General features: G+C 35.0%; 1 protein-coding gene and 1 long non-coding RNA gene across 13 annotated transcripts in view; one reads left to right on the forward strand and one right to left on the reverse strand.

Annotated features, from left to right (window-relative positions):
- The window catches only part of LOC128213060 (focal adhesion kinase 1-like), a 105,690-nt gene that overhangs the window by 35,189 nt on the left and 51,672 nt on the right, over positions 1-18,829 (forward strand). For 11 of the 12 annotated variants that reach the window (XM_052918568.1, XM_052918558.1, XM_052918560.1 and 8 more), the window contains one exon: positions 8,596-8,808. In XM_052918568.1, the coding sequence (XP_052774528.1) occupies positions 8,728-8,808 (81 nt within the window). In that variant the 5' untranslated portion in view covers positions 8,596-8,727. Of the gene's footprint in view, positions 1-6,721; positions 6,846-8,595; positions 8,809-18,829 lie in introns of those variants that run through there. The other variant, XM_052918567.1, reaches the window with a different exon arrangement.
- Positions 1,258-2,126, reverse strand: LOC128213062 (uncharacterized). Its single transcript, XR_008257674.1, has 2 exons — positions 1,811-2,126; positions 1,258-1,515 (listed from the first exon to the last, which is right to left on the reverse strand). It is a non-coding gene; the product is annotated as an uncharacterized LOC128213062 (long non-coding RNA).

Genomic DNA, 18,829 nt, shown 5'->3' on the forward strand with positions numbered 1-18,829 from the left:
AACTGAAACTGTTACATTTCAAGAACTTGAATTGTTCCTGCACACTTAAAGAGTAGTAAAAGTACAGTTCTTGAACAGTTCAAGAACAATACATGCACATTTCTTAAATAGTAGTAAAAGTACAGTTCTTGAACAGTTCAAGAACAATTCATGCACATTTCTTAAAATGTTCTTATCATTTTCTAGTGGTTCTTGTACACGTTAAGAATAGATCAAGTACGGATCTAGAAATGTTCTTGCATGGATTAAAATCTTGAAATCTACCCAGTACATTCCTGACTAGATGTGATAACAATTGTTAAACGATAACGTTTTAGGAACAAATCTTGAACAATTGTTACATTATAACTTTCTTGTTTAAAATGTCAACCACTATTATGAAAGAAATAGTCAACAAGAAAATTGAAAACACTTTCTTATAAGCTCCAGTTTTAGGTAACCAATTTCAATTCTTCATGAAAAGTAGATTACTTTTCTTAACTGCTTCTGTTTTACCACAATGAACATTTTTTTCATTTATGATTATGTATTAAAGTTACAAGTATTGCTCACATTTTACTGCGCTTATGCTGTATGAACGCAGTAGGGTAAGAAAGCAAATGACCCAAGATGCTCTAACATGCTTTATGAAATTTGCTCACATGCCCTACTGCGCTCTTACAGCATAGACGCAAGTAAAACTGTTATCTCTCCTTAATTATATCATTATATTTTTCAAACATGTACTTTTAACCAATGTGCATAAAAACATGGATAAAAAATTCAAACTAACACAGTTGATAAAGTTATTGTATTTAAGAAACAAAAAGTATGCACCTGCACATTAATGGTTCTTAAAGGTAATTCTGGAGTTTAAATGCATAGTTATTAATGACTTAATTTTTTGCATCAGCGCGCCAAACTCAGTTTTGTATTTACTGATAAAAGTTAGTCATACAGTTGTTATTTTGATTCTAGAACGACAGCGTATTAATTGATTCGCATTTATCATTTTCCATGTATCGAGCTTCTTTAGTCCAGCAAATTACTTATCCATGTCAGTGACGTCAAGCGTTTGATGAGAATAACATGAACTATTCATGAATGACAATTTGGACAAATCATGTTCATGAACTTCCACTAAGTTCATGAACTCCTGCTTAGTAAATGAACTTGACAGTTCATGAACATTATTTTTCCAAAATGTCATTCATGAACTAAATTCATGAATAGTTAATGTCATTTGACACAAGGTGATAATTTCATCATTACTACACATCCATTTATAACAGTTTTAATTTCTTATGACGCATATAAACACAATTAGTAAGAAACCATTGAATTGCTCATTTCAGTCCTTGACATTTACATCTAGTCTCTGTACCCAGGTCCCTTTTCCTTATACACTTGATGATGAAACGCATCTGCGAAAAGATTTTTTGCAGTCATTCTTTGCATGATTGTTTTTGTTGAAGTGGTCTTTTCTTAACTCTGGAAGCCTTTCGTTGTCTAAGACTTTGACATCCATCTTCCAACCTGAAAAATATTTCTTTTATTTATTTGTACTGCCAACATTTTCAAATAACTAACGGCCAGTTGGTTATCAAATCAGTGCGAATTAAGATTTCAATGTTGCAGGTATATAAATTAATGATAGCTTATTTAATTCTTTCGAACCAAAGAGCTCAAATTTATTGAGTCTGATTTTTTTTTAAAGATTCTCATTAGTGTTTGTCTGTTACATATAAAATCCACTCCACACATCCAACCATATTGTTTTCAAAACCAGAATGAAAATCTTACCATTTGCTTTAAAAAATAGTCTACTCACTGATGGATTTGACAATTTACGGCTTTGAATGTTTTTCTCCTTCACTGGTTGATTCGTTTGAGGACTGATGATTTATTTGTTAGCTCCTTTGGGTTGGCTAAAATAGACGAAACAACATTTCAGACACTTAACCATAATTTGCTTGCATAGTGGTTATTTAAAAGGTCAAGGGTTGGCAGCGATGCAAAAGTCCATTGAAGGACCAAAATTTAAAAATGTTAAAAAAATCAATTTCTTCTTAGTTTTGAGGTTCAATATTTAACAAGCATGATTCATACCCATTTATCCATTGCAACATGAGAAGCTGTAATTAGGATTTGAGCATATTTTATGATATAAGATTTTATCAGATTTCAAATCAAAAAGCTGTATTGTCTTTAAACATAAAGAGTATATTTGTGACTGAGTCGAAGTTATTGAAACTGTCCAATCAACAATGTCTTTGTTTTGATTGCAGCTATATTTAAAAAGATATTAACATATTTGTAACCCGGAAATGATCTCTCATCCACTACTTTTCATTATTAACCTGAAGAACTTTTATTTTTTATTTGACAAGATATAATAACGAACTCACAACATTGTTAAATAGGTAGTCTGGAGCATTTTGACATGAAAACAAAGTGATAATGTCAACAGACTTTTTAGAATAAATGTGAAAGTTTTTTTTATAAAAAATATTAATATTCTATTGTAAAATTTGTTAACTCCCTACTAACATGTCGCCAAAAATATATGTTTCACTCCCCTAAAAGATCGTTCCTCAAAACAATAAAAACTTTTTTAAAGGTTTTAGTTTTTGACCTTCCCCACCCACTTTTGCATCGCTGCCGGCCCATTACAATTGATCCTTTTTCTCGACAAAAATAGCTTACCAACGTTAAGAAACAAATTTAAAAGCTGCTTTAATATATATATAAATTAAGTATTAGCTGAACGCTAGTCAAAAACAAGCATTTAACTGTGTTTCTACACAAACGTATTTCGTATGTTTGTCGCGAAAATGTATTACAACAAAACATATTTGCTCATTACTTCAAAATGTTGCTATGTTATTTTAAACAATAATATTAGCGTAAAAGATCGTTATAAACGTTACTGAATTATACTCCTTACATCGCTTGAACTTACCTAAAATAAACGAAACAAGACATCAGTTTATTTGGCGCATTATATTTCGACAAAAATGGCGGGCGTTCGAAACTATCTCCGCCAGTGAAGAGCGTTTCGTCTTAAATGCGTAACCGTTAGAATATAGTTATATATAGCTACGTTAGAATATGGCTATAGTATTTTGTAAATATTATATTTAACCGGTTTAACAACTAATTAACCAGTGTTGACCACAGGTGCTCGTCACATTGCCTGGATACAGTAATTTTATATAAAATAAAATATTTTTTTTTTTTTTTTTTTTTGACAAGATAGTGAATATATGTCATTTTAAAAAATATTCCACATTTTTCATGAAAAAAAGTTACTAATAACTTGACAAAATCTTGACAAAAAATAAATAAAAAAATCTATTAAAAAAATATATATAAAAAATATAAATTACTGTATCCAGGCAATGTGACCAGCAATCCATGGCACCTTACATGATACATATGATATATGTGGTGCTTTAATTAAAATAAATTTAATTTTAATGTTCATGCTATTTTGATATGGAATTTTCTTGACGTTTGTTATTTTTTATTTATAATCTTTGGGTTATAACTGGGCCAAATGTGTTACACTAAATGCACCAGCCAGTTGTAACCACAGCTACCTCAACTTCCTGCCTGTTGCTGATGCAACTACTTGTTTTTGTACAAGTTTCCTTTCAAAGACATATGCAGAACATTTTAAGAACTTGCCATGTTCATAAGCTGTTCCTATGATGTGCCAAATTGTTTAAAAAAGAACATTTCAAGAACATAAAAGTTCATAAACTATTCTTTAAATGTGCCAACTTGTCTTTATGAACAGTTCAAGAACATTTTAAGTGCAAACACTATTCATGAACTGTTCTTATATTGTAGTTAAGACTTTAATATAGAACAGTATTAGAACAACAATAGTCTTTAAAAAATTCAAGAACTGTTCTTAAAAAGTATTCTTGAACTGTTCAAGTACAACTGTTCTTAAAAGTGATCAGTTACTGTTCTAGTACAGTTTTGCATAGTTCTTGAACAGTAATTAAACACAAGAACATCATTTCACAGAGGAATGGAGCATAGATGCTCATTAATGAGCAAATGCTCTATTTCCCACAAATTGTTTTCAAAGGTTTTCAAATTTGGCATTCTTCCTTTCCAATAGATATTCTTCCTTTCCATCAGATGCTTTCGTTGTGGATGAGTCTAAAATTAGCAGAACAGCTGGTAAAGGGTTAATACTGAAACACAACTTCTGTTGTTGACAAGTTGTGTGTTTACTAAATATCAGTAAAGAATAAGACCACATTTATTAAGTTGCTATTTCTGTTATTTACCAAAATCAACAAATCATTTTTAGACTTATCCAAAGTAAAGAATCAGATAAAAAAGGATGATGGTAGACTATGGTAAACTGTCACAGTGGCTGACCATGGTCAACCTTGGTGTACCATGGTAGACCATGGTTGAAATGGTGACTCTCGGAGTAAAACTTTTGTACCATGGTCTACTGTGGGGGTTTTCACGGTACTTGATGGTTGACCTTCAAAAACCATGGTATACCATGGTGATCTTTTTTTGTACCATGGTAGACCATGGTCGACCATGGTCAAACCATGGTATACCATGGTGATATTTTTTTGTACCATGGTAGACCATGGTCGACCACGGTCGACCATGGTCTACCATGGTCGACCGTGGTCTAGGCAATGATTTTCCCACGGTACTTGATGGTTAACCATGAAAAAACATGGTTGACCGTCAAAAACTGTCAAAAACCATGGGGACCATGGTCGACCATGGTCATTATTTCGCCGGGGGAAGAGGGCACACTGCCAAGAGAAGCATGCGTTGATGTCAAATTCTTGGGTGGGGTGCAATAACTTTAATCCCTTGGCATTTATAAACTAATCAGTTGGAGATATTCACATGGAACTTGGTAAACATATTGCAAGAGTCAATGTGCAGTTGCAGTTTTGTTCATATACATACTGCAAACATAACCTAAGGATCATAAGAGTGTTAGCATCAATTGCGTGCTAGGCATTTGGGTTAACTTGGCTTTTTGGTTTACTTGGCATTGGTGTTTGCTTGGCATTGTTGTTTGCCTGGCATTGGGATTTGCTTGGCAATGGTGTTTACTTGGCATTTGGGTTTGCTAGGCATTGGCATTTACTCGGCATTAGGGTTTGCTGAAGGCATTGGTGTTTGCTAGGCATTGGCATTTACTTGGGATTGGGGTTTGCTCAAGGCATTGGGGGTTGCTTGGCATTTTGGTTTGCTCATGGCATTGGGGTTTGCTTGGCATTGGGGTTTGCTTGGCATTGGGGTTTGCTTGGCATTGGGATTTGCTTGGTATTGGGATTTGCTTGGTATTGGGATTTGCTTGGTATTGGGCTTTGCTTGGCATTGGGGTTTGCTTGGTATTGGGATTTGCTTGGTATTGGGCTTTGCTTGGCATTGGGGTTTGCTTGGCATTGGGATTTGCTTGGCATTGGGGTTTGCTTGGCATTGGGGTTTGCTTGGCATTGGGGTTTGCTTGGCATTGGGATTTGCTTGGTATTGGGATTTGCTTGGTATTGGGCTTTGCTTGGTATTGGGATTTGCTTGGCATTGGTGTTTGCTTGGTATTGGGATTTGCTTGGCATTGGGATTTGCTTGGTATTGGGCTTTGCTTGGTATTGGGGTTTGCTTGGCATTGGTGTTTGCTTGGTATTGGGCTTTGCTTGGCATTGGGATTTGCTTGGAATTGGGCTTTGCTTGGTATTGGGGTTTGCTTGGCATTGGTGTTTGCTTGGTATTGGGATTTGCTTGGTATTGGGATTTGCTTGGCATTGGGGTTTGCTTGGCATTGGGATTTGCTTGGTATTGGGCTTTGCTTGGTATGGGGATTTGCTTGGCATTGGGATTTGCTTGGTATTGGGATTTGCTTGGCATTGGGATTTGCTTGGTATTGGGATTTGCTTGGTATTGGGCTTTGCTTGGTATTGGGATTTGCTTGGTATTGGGCTTTGCTTGGCATTGGGGTTTGCTTGGTATTGGGATTTGCTTGGTATTGGGCTTTGCTTGGTATTGGGATTTGCTTGGCATTGGGATTTGCTTGGCATTGGGATTTGCTTGGTATTGGGCTTTGCTTGGTATTGGGATTTGCTTGGTATTGGGGTTTGCTTGGCATTGGGGTTTGCTTGGCATTGGGATTTGCTTGGCATTGGGGTTTGCTTGGCATTGTCCTTTGCTCCACGCATTGTCCTTGGCTCCATGCATTGGCATTTGCGCTCACTTTGCATTGGGGTTTGCTTGACATGGGGTTAATGCTTGGCATTGGCGTTTACTTGGCATTGATGTTTGAATTGACATTGATGTTGCTTGGCGGTGGCTCAGCTCGTTTGCTTGGTGGTGGCTTGGTTTTCATTTAGCTTAATCTTTATAAATCATGTCAGATATTTTTTGAAGGTGAACATTTGCTGCAAATATAAACATCATTTGTAGTAATGAGTGCTCATAATTTCTTCCACATATGCCAGAAAACCTTTGACATTTTATGGTCAGGTCAGTTCAAAATGCTTGAGAGGAGAATGAATATTGTTCTCATGTTTCCTTCCCTCCGATGTATTTGAATTTATTTCCTTGATACTCATGTCAGTAAAAGTGGACTTAGGACTTGAGTCACATCAGTGATGGACAAAGTGGATTAAATAAAAAATATATGTGTTTTAATTCACTACACAGACATCAATAGCTTTTCTTTATTATGGATGATACTTTTAATGGGATTGTTGTTACAATAATTCTAGAACTCATATATTTCATAGTAGTGATTCATATCCTGGAAAGTCATCTGAGTTTATAAACTCTTGAAAAGAACATTCATTATGAATATAATACAAAGAATGAAGGTAATTATATTGCCATAGCTATGTACCTTAAACTGTTAATATTTCAGATGGACAAACTTTTAAAGAATAAACAGATGATGGTGTACTTGTCCATTTCACTGCTGCTGGAAGTTTATATAAATTTGGCAAATTATGTTCTTTTATTATGTCTGTAATCAGTGGCGAAGCTTGAAGTAGGGCTGACAGAGCATTGGCAACAGATTTTCAAAGTTAATTGTTTTTTTATGGTATAGTTCCCATCTAAAAATTACAATGCCAAAAAATGTGAAATTTATTGATTTTTTTTCTTTTTCATAAATATACCGTATTATATCATGTATAGGACGCTAGCATAGATAGGACGCAGGCAAAAAAATAGTTGAAAAAACGGGTAAAAACACTTAATATATAAGATAGGATGCAGCGAAAAAATGTCAAAATCGGAGCCGAAAAATCGAGGTTGGTCAAGTATTTATAACATATATTGAAGTAAAAAAAAAAAATGTATATAAGGCATATTTCGATAACTGTCTTGAGTATTTCGATAATTATCGTCGTATTTCGGTAATTTAGCATTTCGGTAATTTAATTAGTGTACACAACAATGATATAAGTCTTGACATTTTGAGAACATTATAAGACTTATACAAATGCTGTAATAGTCCCGACACGCCTTCTGACTGACAGTCAACCATTGCAACCGTTGCAATAGTTCCGACATGCATTCTGAATGACAGTCAACCGTTGCAAAACTGTGTATTGTCAAAACTGATGATTGTTTTGATAAGGCTTGTCGCTGCGCGGAATAAAGCATGTCAGGCATAATTAATGCGTGTCGGTAATTATCCTTGCCAGCGGAAGGCACGACGGGTAAAGTGCGAACAAACAACCATACGGTATTACCATCGCAATAGTTCGTTCTATTGATGTTTTTCTAATGACACACAGCGGGTGTTTTTCACACCTTCGCACATTTGAACAGATTTGATAGTGACAATAATGCTACTTTGTGTTATGCACATTTCTTTATTATTTTTTTTTAAACTAACATACAACAAAATGTTTTGTAAAATATAGAAACATTAAAATCATGAACAACGATTATTTGATATTTACCTCCTTTCCCGATTTTCCGTTGCCGTTATAACTCACTCCAGTTAAATGCTGACTCACATTGAGTTTTTGTGAGTAGCGTCCCTTTTGTAAAAAAGTAGACACTCATGTTTGTTTTCAATTTATTTCTCAATAAATCATTTTAAAGTAAACATTCAATATATTTCTGCGTGTGTTAACTTGCGTGATTTTACCTATGTCAGTTGTTCTCTTCGGTGACGCAGTACAGATACTTACTATTACTGCGTTCTTCCCCGGTCCGATATTTACGACCTGAAATGGACTTGGAAAAAAACAGATGAAATTCTAATAGCATAGAAAGGACGCAGGCAATTTTTAAGACGAGAATTGGGGGTAAAAAGTGCGTCCTATGCATGATATAATACGGTACTCTTTGTACAATCTATCATATTCTCACCATTACAAAGTGCTCTCAAACTGTATGTAAAAATTCACATTTTTGGCATCTTAATTTTCTGTTTGGAATTATACGTTTGGAAGTATTCGTTTTTTTTTGTGTGTGTTTTTTATTGCAGTTCGAAAGATTTCAGAAGTTATATGTAGGCAGAGGATTAGAATGCATATGTGTAGCGAGTGCCTGTTATCTTGTATGTTAATAGCCATAATTTAACATTTAGATTCATCTTTCTCATTTCAGGTAGCCCGATGGAGCAAACTATGGAAGCTCATCCAAGATGGTGAATGTGACACTTGTGCTGATTTTGTGATAGACAGTGACCTTGACCTAGAGTCAATATCAACCTTTGACTCCAAGATCAAGAAATTCCTAATGGACCGGTCCATTTTGAAAGTGCACCTACCCAACGGGGGGTTCAACATGGTGAAATATGGCGATGCTACAGACGTTAAGGTGAGTGAAATACCTGAACATATTTTCAGTCATTGAAATCAGACTGTAGGATAAACAAGTCCCAATCCTTATAACACTGCTTGCCATCAACAAATTTCAACAAGCCCTGCTGTATCAGATCCGGAATTTGAGCAAGCCTGGAAAACAATTTAGCAGTGCAGGACTTGCAGGCTTGTGCTAATTTCAACCACTGTATTTTGTGTGACTAGCTAATTTGTAAGTCAAAACATTTTGACCAAACAAGGCTTACTATACTTACTATCATTTTATTCTCACAATGTGGTCTGTAACATGCTTAGTGTTTGTGGCATTGTTCATTGTTGTCTCAAGGCCCTTGCCTTTTGCATCTAAACAGGGTAGTTTTTGCCTACTCAGGGATTGTTCATATAGTTTTCATTGTATTAATGATCTACTTCTACATTTCAAGACAGATCTTCCTGAAACTAACGGTAGCACTATCACCATTGAGTGTGTTAGTTCCTTACATATTTTCATGAGCCACGGCCTCGTTGATCAAGAGTTGTTTTTTGTCTCTTATTAAGCTTGTCTGTTTTCGGACATGTCAAGGTATTGTCATGGCCTTGGTGTCGTTGGTGTCCGGTTGTTGTTGTTGGTGCCGGGGTTGTCGTTGGTGCCTCAGGTTGTTGTCGTCAGTGCCTGGTGATTGTTGTTGGTTCCGGGTTGTTGTCGTTGGGGCTGGGTTGTTGTCGTAGTGCAAAAACTTGATTCTTTAGTCATAGCTCTAAAACCGTTCAAAAAATGCAATTGAAACTTGGTATACATGTTGCAAGAGACTCTGGAATGCATGAGTAGGGAGTTGTAACAGTGAATTAAATCTAATTTTGGAGCTGGCACATTTTATTGTTTATTTATGTTCTCACAGATCATTTGTTCTTATGATGTTAATTTTCTCCAAGAGTATAGAAACTTGGCTCCACATGTTTCCCCCCCTTAAACCAACAAACAAACCTCTCTTGACTACCCTGATCATCACATATTTAGCTTATCTTCTAGTATTGTTAGCAAGAGGATGATTGAATCTCTTTCTCTTTTATTGATGTGCCTGTACAACTTATTTAGAGCATTGTTCCTTTGTTGCAAACATTTCCATGATGTTGTTTTTCGATTGGTGAACTTCTGTGAATACTGTTGGGGGGGGGGGTGGGGGGGGTATTGCATAGCTTCGAAGTGGTGTTTTATTGTTCCGGAAGCATGTGGTTAGTCTTCAAGATATAATTATTTGGTCTTGTTATGATCTTTTTGTGGCATTGCTTTAATAAAACTTATGGAATTCTTTAAACAATATAATTATTTGGAGCTATGGAGTTTCCATGGCAGCCGAACATTGGCAGCTGTACAAGCCGAACCTTGCAAACAGTTTTGTCTGAGTCGCTCTTTTATTTATTCTTGATCGCCTGTTTTATTCTGACCAACTTGGGTCACACTGGCATTGCAAAAACATATACTTTTTTCCCAAATGTGAAAAAAAATCCAAAATTTATGTTTTGATTTTTTAAAACTCTTTTTGTTTTTTTGATCCAAAATATTTTTGTATGAAAGAGTTGATGTATTAGAAACAAACCCTATGACTTCCTTTTGTCTTTCTTTCTCTTCATGAAACATTATTGTTCATTTCTAGGCAAAATTGTAATTCCCAATGGTGGACAAAATGAAAGTCCCCTGCCGCAATTTCCCAAAACAGTAAGAGAAAAAAAAAACAGTGTATATTGTAGAGGTCAAATTCGGCAATCTACAGATAAAAGACTGAGCGTGTAACGTAGGCCGCAGGTCTAGTTACCCTTTATTTTTTGTAGATCATCAAAATTGGACTTATTTGATGTTTTTTTTGGCATTCGTCAAAATTGATTTACCGTGGATAAAATTAATGAACAGAAAATATGATAATTCTGCAATTGTCATCTGCCCACACAAATATGCAAACACTAGTGAATGTCATTTTCTCTGCTTTTTAAGGCAGTTACAACATTTATCTGATCTGAAAGATTACATTGAGATGGCTGGGTTGGGGGGTGAGGTTGGAGGAGGGATTGGGGAGGTATTTTCCTGATGAGAAAATATCACATCATGAGACAAAATCTAAGGCCATTTTTTTATAAAAAAACCCCCATCTAAACTTGATTAAAAAACGTGCAGAGAAAGTTGCTCAAAATGTTTATTTAAATGGTTCTGTGTTAGACATTGTGTTGCTTTTCAGCACCTCAGTGCTGCAGTCCAAATCTTTTGTATTGTTGAGAAAATCTTAATTTACAATAGTTTAATTGTGTTAAGCATCCAGACTCAAAATGCATCAAACTTCACGAAAATTAATGTGAGGTTGATTGCATCTGTTGCAAATTCTATGTGAGATTTCTTCATTTCTATGCACAAATATCGTAAATTGTAAATCGAATGGGTTTCCCAGTCGCTGGTGGAGGAATTAAGTTTGAATTGATGGACTTCAGAAAATATATGCATTGATGATTGGCAGAAGTAAATGTCCAGTAATTGTCTGATGAGAGTCACTGCTCTCTCTGATGACCATTTGATGGACAAGGGGGCAGATGTTGGCAGCTGGCTTCAACACCTGTCCAGGGCTTCAGACTTTTTTCTTTGTCCTTGGATGACTTTCATACAAGAGGTTTAAGGTTTAACCTTCAATAATACATCTCGATGGCTAAGGGCAAGGCTGTTGTAATGCCATCTATTTCTGTAAATGAGGTACAACTATCTTGCAGAAAGCCAGCGTTTCATTTTTGGAGTGTTGCCGGTTGGTGTCCATTAAAGTCCAGAAGTGTGTTATCCATCAATAATGTAATTATAAGCTTCAACACCAACTCAATGGTATTGGCAACTCAGATAGCTTGTTAGAAACATTGAGTGCTGGGGTGACATTTTTTTTAGTCTTTGAATGAATATACTAAATTCTTACTCAAGTATTTGGCATAAAAAAAATACCCATTTTGCTATATAAAATCCAGAGTTTTAGAAAATGTGCTAATTTTGATCACTGGGTGTCAGTAAGGAATATGTGATTTACCCCAGAAGGGGATTCCAACACCTCAGTCCGGTGATTCCAATGCTGGATCCGTGGTCTAGTGGTAATTTAACACACTTGACTGTCAATCCAGGGGTTGCAGGTTCCATTCCCCGCCGCATAAAAAAATAAATCTGATCATCTTCCGGGAGGAACATTACATGGGGGTCCCGTGTGACAGTGCTTTACACTGGTGCACGTTAAAGAATTAGGGTAGCTCTAACCAGGCTTACTGTCTGTGCACTATGCTCCAAAAACCTAAAATGACTAACAATCTTAATGGAGCACTCGCAATGAGTGCGAGTATAAATAAGATTACACACCACATGACATCACATTGCCCCTTTCACCAAGATTTTAAATTAGAACGAAGTGTTATCATTTTGATAAATGTTCAGTAATTGTCTTACAGTGGCCGAGCTCATTCATAAATCATGAAATCATAGTTTGTTTGGCCTTAAAATTTCAGAACAGACCCACAGAATTACCTGTGATTCGAAAGCTCTTTAGAACCCGAAGTGGTCATATACAGATTTTCATTAATAGGGCTTTAAAGCTGCACTCTCACAGATTGGCTGTTTTGACAACTTTATAAAAATTTCTTGGAATAAGCCAAAATTTCGGTAGATGTCTGAAAACCAGTAATATAAGACTGCTGACAAAGGATCAAATCTCAAGATTTAGTATTTATGTTTGGAAATTGATGTTTAATGGCTAAAAGCGTTGCAAAACACTCTTATGGAAATTGCATTTTTCTGCAGGTTTGATACAATTGAGGTCTGTTCTTTTGTTATATTCCCAAATCAGCTGATTCTGAGACAAAAAAAAAATTTTTTTGTCAAATTGGTCGATCTGTGAGAGTGCAGCTTTAAAAGGTCTGAAACTAAAAAACAAACAAACACACCACCAAACTACCCACCCAAAACATACAATTTTATCTGTGGCCTTAAATGTGAATTATGCTCTTACATAGTTGCTACCCTTTCTCCCAGTAAGAAATCAAAACAACAATTTTATCTGTGGCCTTAAATGTGAATTATGCTCTTACATAGTTGCTACCTTTTCTCCCAGTAAGAAATCAAAACAATCTGGTGATGAAAGTTTGTTGTTTATTTTCTCAGCTTTCCGATAAAAAGTGTTTTATTTCTGTATTCTTGTAAGAGATGAAAAATACCTGATTATGAACTGTTCAGATGAGAAATGTTAGGTTTTTACATAGAAGGCCGCTGATATATGATATAGCATGCATTTCTGACAGACATACTCAGGCCAAACAAAAATTTTGGCAGATTGTTCAGAACTTTGTTTAAGATGATAACATGATGAACGAGATGGAGATTATGTACAAAGTTTGTATGTTGTTGTATTGTTCACTTATGTACATATTATTTTGACATTAACCAAGAAAGTCACACAACACATGTAAATTGTATCACCTAAAAATGTACTTATAATGGTGCCGCATTCTTTGGATAAGTATATTTTGAAAAATGTTAACAATTTAGGCCAAGATGGGACTTGGTCTGTAACTGGAATTACAACATTATTTTTTGTTTGGCCTGATGCAAAGAATCTTGCTATCAATCATAGTTCTACCACGGTTTTAATCTCTGACAGGCTCCCTGTGACGTCAAAGTGAAGTAATGTGTCTGTTCTGTGTCTTGGGAGGGAGGTAGGAGCGTGTGCTTTGAAATTGTTAGAAAAATGCACATGTGTTTTAGAAAAAAACGTCAAGAAGTTCAACATTTGCTTTAAGTAACAGTTCAAATTTATTCCTATGTATTTACCAAAAATAAATGGTTTTAATATGATACAGTTGCATTTCTGTTTTATTTTGGTTAATACATACTAAAATAGTTTAGTTAGCTAGTGTTCGAGATTTTATTTTGTCTACTCATCCAACTTTTGTTTAAATTTACCGATAAACCTGATTAAAAACACGAACTGCCGAAAAAACACTGTCAACCCATTAGACAAAATATAATTTTGAACACCAATGAGTCAATAGAGGAAAGTAGATAGTATCATTACTTGTGCTGGTAGTAGCTAGGGATGAATGAGATATACACCCGCGTAGGAAGTTACTAAAATTATGACGATTAAAAAATTAAAATTTGTAAAAAATTATTAAGCTTTGAAATAACAATGGGTGTATGGATTATACACTCCCTCCACGTGATTGCTGTAAACCAACTCTAGACCAATCAAATAGTGAGATTAATGTTGACATTTAGATATACAGGTAGATTCAAAACGGAGAAAAAATGTAATACTAGTATTGTCCAGAAATCTGCAAAATCAGTTGGATAAAGATTTGGCAGAGGGATCAATAACAGTCAGGACATGTAATATTAAAACCTGATAATTTATTTCCACATGCATAATTCTATCCTTGGGAGATTCTGATAGGTATTATAGGCAATAATTTGCATCTGTCATCTCATGATGAGTAACTCAAAGCTAGCTGTAGCTAAGTTATCTCCCTTTTATTAATCAGACTAAATCCTGAAATAGATAAGAAAAATTAACTGCTTAAACTATTCAACTGATCATATGCCAATATTTTGTAACTCTTGACACATTCTTGATCCACAGCTGCATAGAAAACTTCCCTTTGAACCAAACTGCATTGCAGAATACAATCTTTGATCCCAGATGTCAGTATATCAGGTTATTTCAGGAAGTTTTGGAACTTTATGTTGCATAATGATACTATTTTTAAAATCTGTTATTGAAATATCTGTTTCAAATATAATTATATTCTGTTATTTATAGATTCTGAAGGGAGAACATAATTATTTTCTGAAAAAAAAACATATCTGAAATTTCTAGACATTGGTAGATAAATCTTTGGCATTGACTGCTACAGCTGCTGAATAATAGAAACACGAAATTGGGAATTCTATACTCCAATGTCCAGAGTCTTCCTCATTCTGTATGCTAAATTTTTGTGATGTCCAGACAGAACTAGTATATTATGTTGGAACCAGCTATGCTTTGTAGTATACTGTGGGCGATTTGGCAAGGAAAATCTTGTAATCATGAATAATGAATGAGGTAGTTTCATTTATTCAAGAAGGAACAAATGCAGAAATATGCACAGACACATTTACCAATATTTTCCGGAAGAAAAAGTATTCTTGTGCAAACTCGATTTGAACTCTGTCCGCTGCATCAATATAAATTTCAAAACAGTCACTCAAACCACTCGCCGTAACAGAGACAATTGACAATACAGGGTTATTGAAGAGTATTTCATTTTAACCTGCAACTTCATTGGTAGAAGAGTTGTCTCCCCTGACACATGCATATTCATATAAAGGAGATTTTGTCAGTCCATTTTACCATGGTATGTATAAAGTGTAATGAAGGAAGCACTGTGGCAGATGACGATGGCAATCCCAGGACACTCTAAATTGTTTTTTGTGTGCTAAATGCTATTGTCAAGGGGCTGTACTTAATTTAAAACTTAAATTCAACTTGAGTTTAAGAGTGATAGATCATGATTTTTGTCTTTTGATTAGCTTTTAAAATTAATCAGTTAATTGAATGAATGGAATCACTCTGACTAAAGATAAGGACAATAATTATGTGTTACACAGAAGGCCCAAGATCAGTATTGAGGTCAAGGTCATATTCTCTGAAAACCAAAAAGCTTCTTTTAATACATTGACAGGGGCGACCTTGACATTCAATCACCTTTTAACATGCCACCTCCCTCAGAACCATTAGATTTAAATGGTTTAAAATGTTGGCAGGGGTTTTGGAGGTATTCGCCTCAAGAAAAAAATAACAATGTCTAGTGCTAAATCTGCTAGTGCTATAACAGTGTTAATGGTAGTCATTGAAACTATGTTAGCATTGATCAAAAGATAGTACAAACAAACACACAGAATGTTGAATGTAACATAATATAATTACACTCTGGACATAAGGCTAATAGGAAGTTTGGAATGAATCCAGTACAATTTTCTGGCATGCTGATAGAATTATTGCATGAAGTGTCTGGTTTCACAAATCTCCTGTTTTGCAAATTACTCCTTTCTACAATTTGTACTCTTCCTGCTTTGCAAATATGTTTCTTGCACTGACCTCTATTTTCTTAGAGCAGGTGACAATTTACCGTAAATATAGTTTGAAGTAAGTTTCCTTTGGAATACAAGTATCTTATGTTTGTTTGGGAAGATGAGTTACCTTATATAAGAAATCAGTAACTAGGTACATTGTACCATGTTGTCAAGGGAAATGTTCAATAACTTGTTTGTGGTGTAAGTGAATTGATTGTAATTTATCCACATGATAGCTATACTGATTGATAAAGCTCCACTTATTTTGACTGATATTGGAGTTAATGAAAAGACACAAGAAAGAAAAACCCTCTCAAACATGGTACAAGGGACTAGAAGATGGTGAGAATCAGGTCTAGTAGGTTCAAGTGTCCAACCCTTAGGATTGATGAGACTAACCATGAAGAAAGGACCGAATTACTAGTTTGTACACAGCAAACATTAGGACTATAGGGTGATGCATATCAGCGTATAGCTGTCTTCAAATTCAAGCTAAAATAGACTTATAAACCAAAATCAACAACTAAATATGAAGAATATAATTTATATGGATAATGATGCATATGATGTTAATTAATTAATCTACTGTTTGATAGAAGAGAGTCACACTATTGATTTACTGCCAAAGTTTGGCCCACAGTCTTTCTCTACCAAGAGATCAGAAATGATAATTTCTAAATTCTATTCTACCTCAGGTGTTTCGATGCCAACGAGTGGTTACTGTTTGAAGTGTTTTCTCTGGTGGTAAGACAAAAAAAGAACAGTATTTCATCCAATGAAATTGAATATTGCTTTGCTCAGCTTTTACACACTCAACTGACGCTTGCTCTAGTATCAAGTTTTTATATTCAAAATTACATTGTATAAAAGAAAATGATACTACAAAAAAAGAGTAATAAATTGGGACAATCCAAATTGCCACAACTTAGCATTTTTTGTAGAATTTATTTGACAATTCATACAATGAACACACTATTTCTATTTGTTTGAAGAGCAGGGTAACAAAGATAGCTATGGAAATGAACTCATAGAAATAGAACATAATTGCAGGATATGTGCTTTTGAAATAATAAATTGGATTCATTTAAGTACTGCATGTTCTCATGTTTTTGGACATAGGCGTTCTTTCGGACAGGTATAAGGCCCGAGAAGTAGAGTAAGATTCTCATCCAGATTAAAAAAATAAATTAAGATGGTTGAATGGATGGATATATCTTACCATCATTTAAGCTTGTGATTAGCTGAGGATTTTTTTAGATATTGTGATACCTTCAGTGTTGCTTATGTCGGGGAAAAATTTCAAGATATTCTAATGAAACATGGTACACATGTTGCAAGAATAACCACATGTTAAGCAAGGCCAATATTTTACTCTTTAATAATTGTCAACCGTTGCCCCAATTTTGACTGTAAAAACAAACCGACAAGGTTTCGATGTTTGCTTCATAAAATATTGAGAATGTGCAAAGCTATAAAATTTTCACTATTTCAAGTTACATTCCGGTGCCCAAACTGATACTATATCCTCCACTTCCTAACTTTTTTGCCAAATTTTAGTCAAATAAACGTTGGGGCAGTGTGTTTTGGACAGGGGTAGGTCGGGATGAGAATTTAAAAAATGTTTCTCCGGCCTAACAGGCATAACTTAACATGAACCAAGAGATAACAATATATGAACAGAGTTAATGAGCAGATGATATAATGTGATATATGGGGCATCATATCTATACAGCCCACTGGCTTATAAGTACCATCAGCCTTCTGGCTTATAAGCCGATCAAGTCTGGATTATCCATGTTAACTGTGTAAATATTGTGCGGTTATGACTTGAGTTATAGGCTGATAACATAGTGTTGCTTATTCATATTAGTGTAAATATGATTGAGTTTTACAGTGTGTCATATGATGAATGTTTATTGTTTCTGGAAAAAACATAAGGAATAATAAAAGGTTCTGCCAGTATTGAAAGGAAGTTTTCTAGTAACATGGATAATGCTATGATTCTCACTGATTTATGTGCATTGGCTATTGAAGTTTAGTTGAATTTTATGCTGGAAAAAAAAAAGATTACTGGGTGGAAAGGTACATTGACATCTAATCATGACATGGCTTATCATAGAAAAAGGCAAACTGATGATTAAAGGTTGCGGAGAAGGGAAATTCTATTACTGAGCATGTTGAGGGGAAGAAAATTACTTGAAGTGATGGTGCAATAAAAGTTTCAAACCAGTGTAAATTGTGCAGGTATTTCGCTTTAAAACACAGGAGTGCACACGTGAATGTTGCTCATAAAACTGGATGTATCATATTTTAATGTTTTTTTCTCAAGCAGGGAGATAGGAATTTTTTGAGCTGATGAGTCTTTGGATTTTGCTAGGCAGATGGAGGAAATGAATGGATTGTTGAAGTTTTGTGAATGGATTTTGAACTTTCTTGATTTGTGAGTCAGATTTCTGCAGTTGCAGTTTTATAGTTAATTAGTGCAGATGCTATAAAGATTAAGTCATCCAGAGGTCATAGTGATAAAAGTGGCGATTTTGCGATTAAGATGTTGTCTTGGAAACGGAAATTCTTACCACCAAAGTTATGAGAAAAGTTGTGTATTTCTTTGGTGTTTTGTGATGTCTTGAGGGGATTTAGGTGATGGAATTCTTACCACCAAAGTTATGAGAAAAGTTGTGCATTTCTTTGGTGTTTTGTGTTGTCTTGAGGAGATATAGGTGACGAAATTCTTACCACCAAAGTTATGAGGATATTTTATGTATTTTTTTGGTGTTTTGTGTTGTCTTGAGGGAAGTTAGGTGACCTGTTTGCATGGAATTAATTTGGTCTGCTGAAGTGCCCAGTATGACGCAGGGTTTGTCTGTTTTGGAGGTGCAATGTGGGATCTATACGACCATGGTGGTCTACCACAGGGAGC

This window comes from Mya arenaria, chromosome 13 (assembly GCF_026914265.1).
Source record: "Mya arenaria isolate MELC-2E11 chromosome 13, ASM2691426v1".
NCBI lineage: Eukaryota > Metazoa > Mollusca > Bivalvia > Myida > Myidae > Mya > Mya arenaria.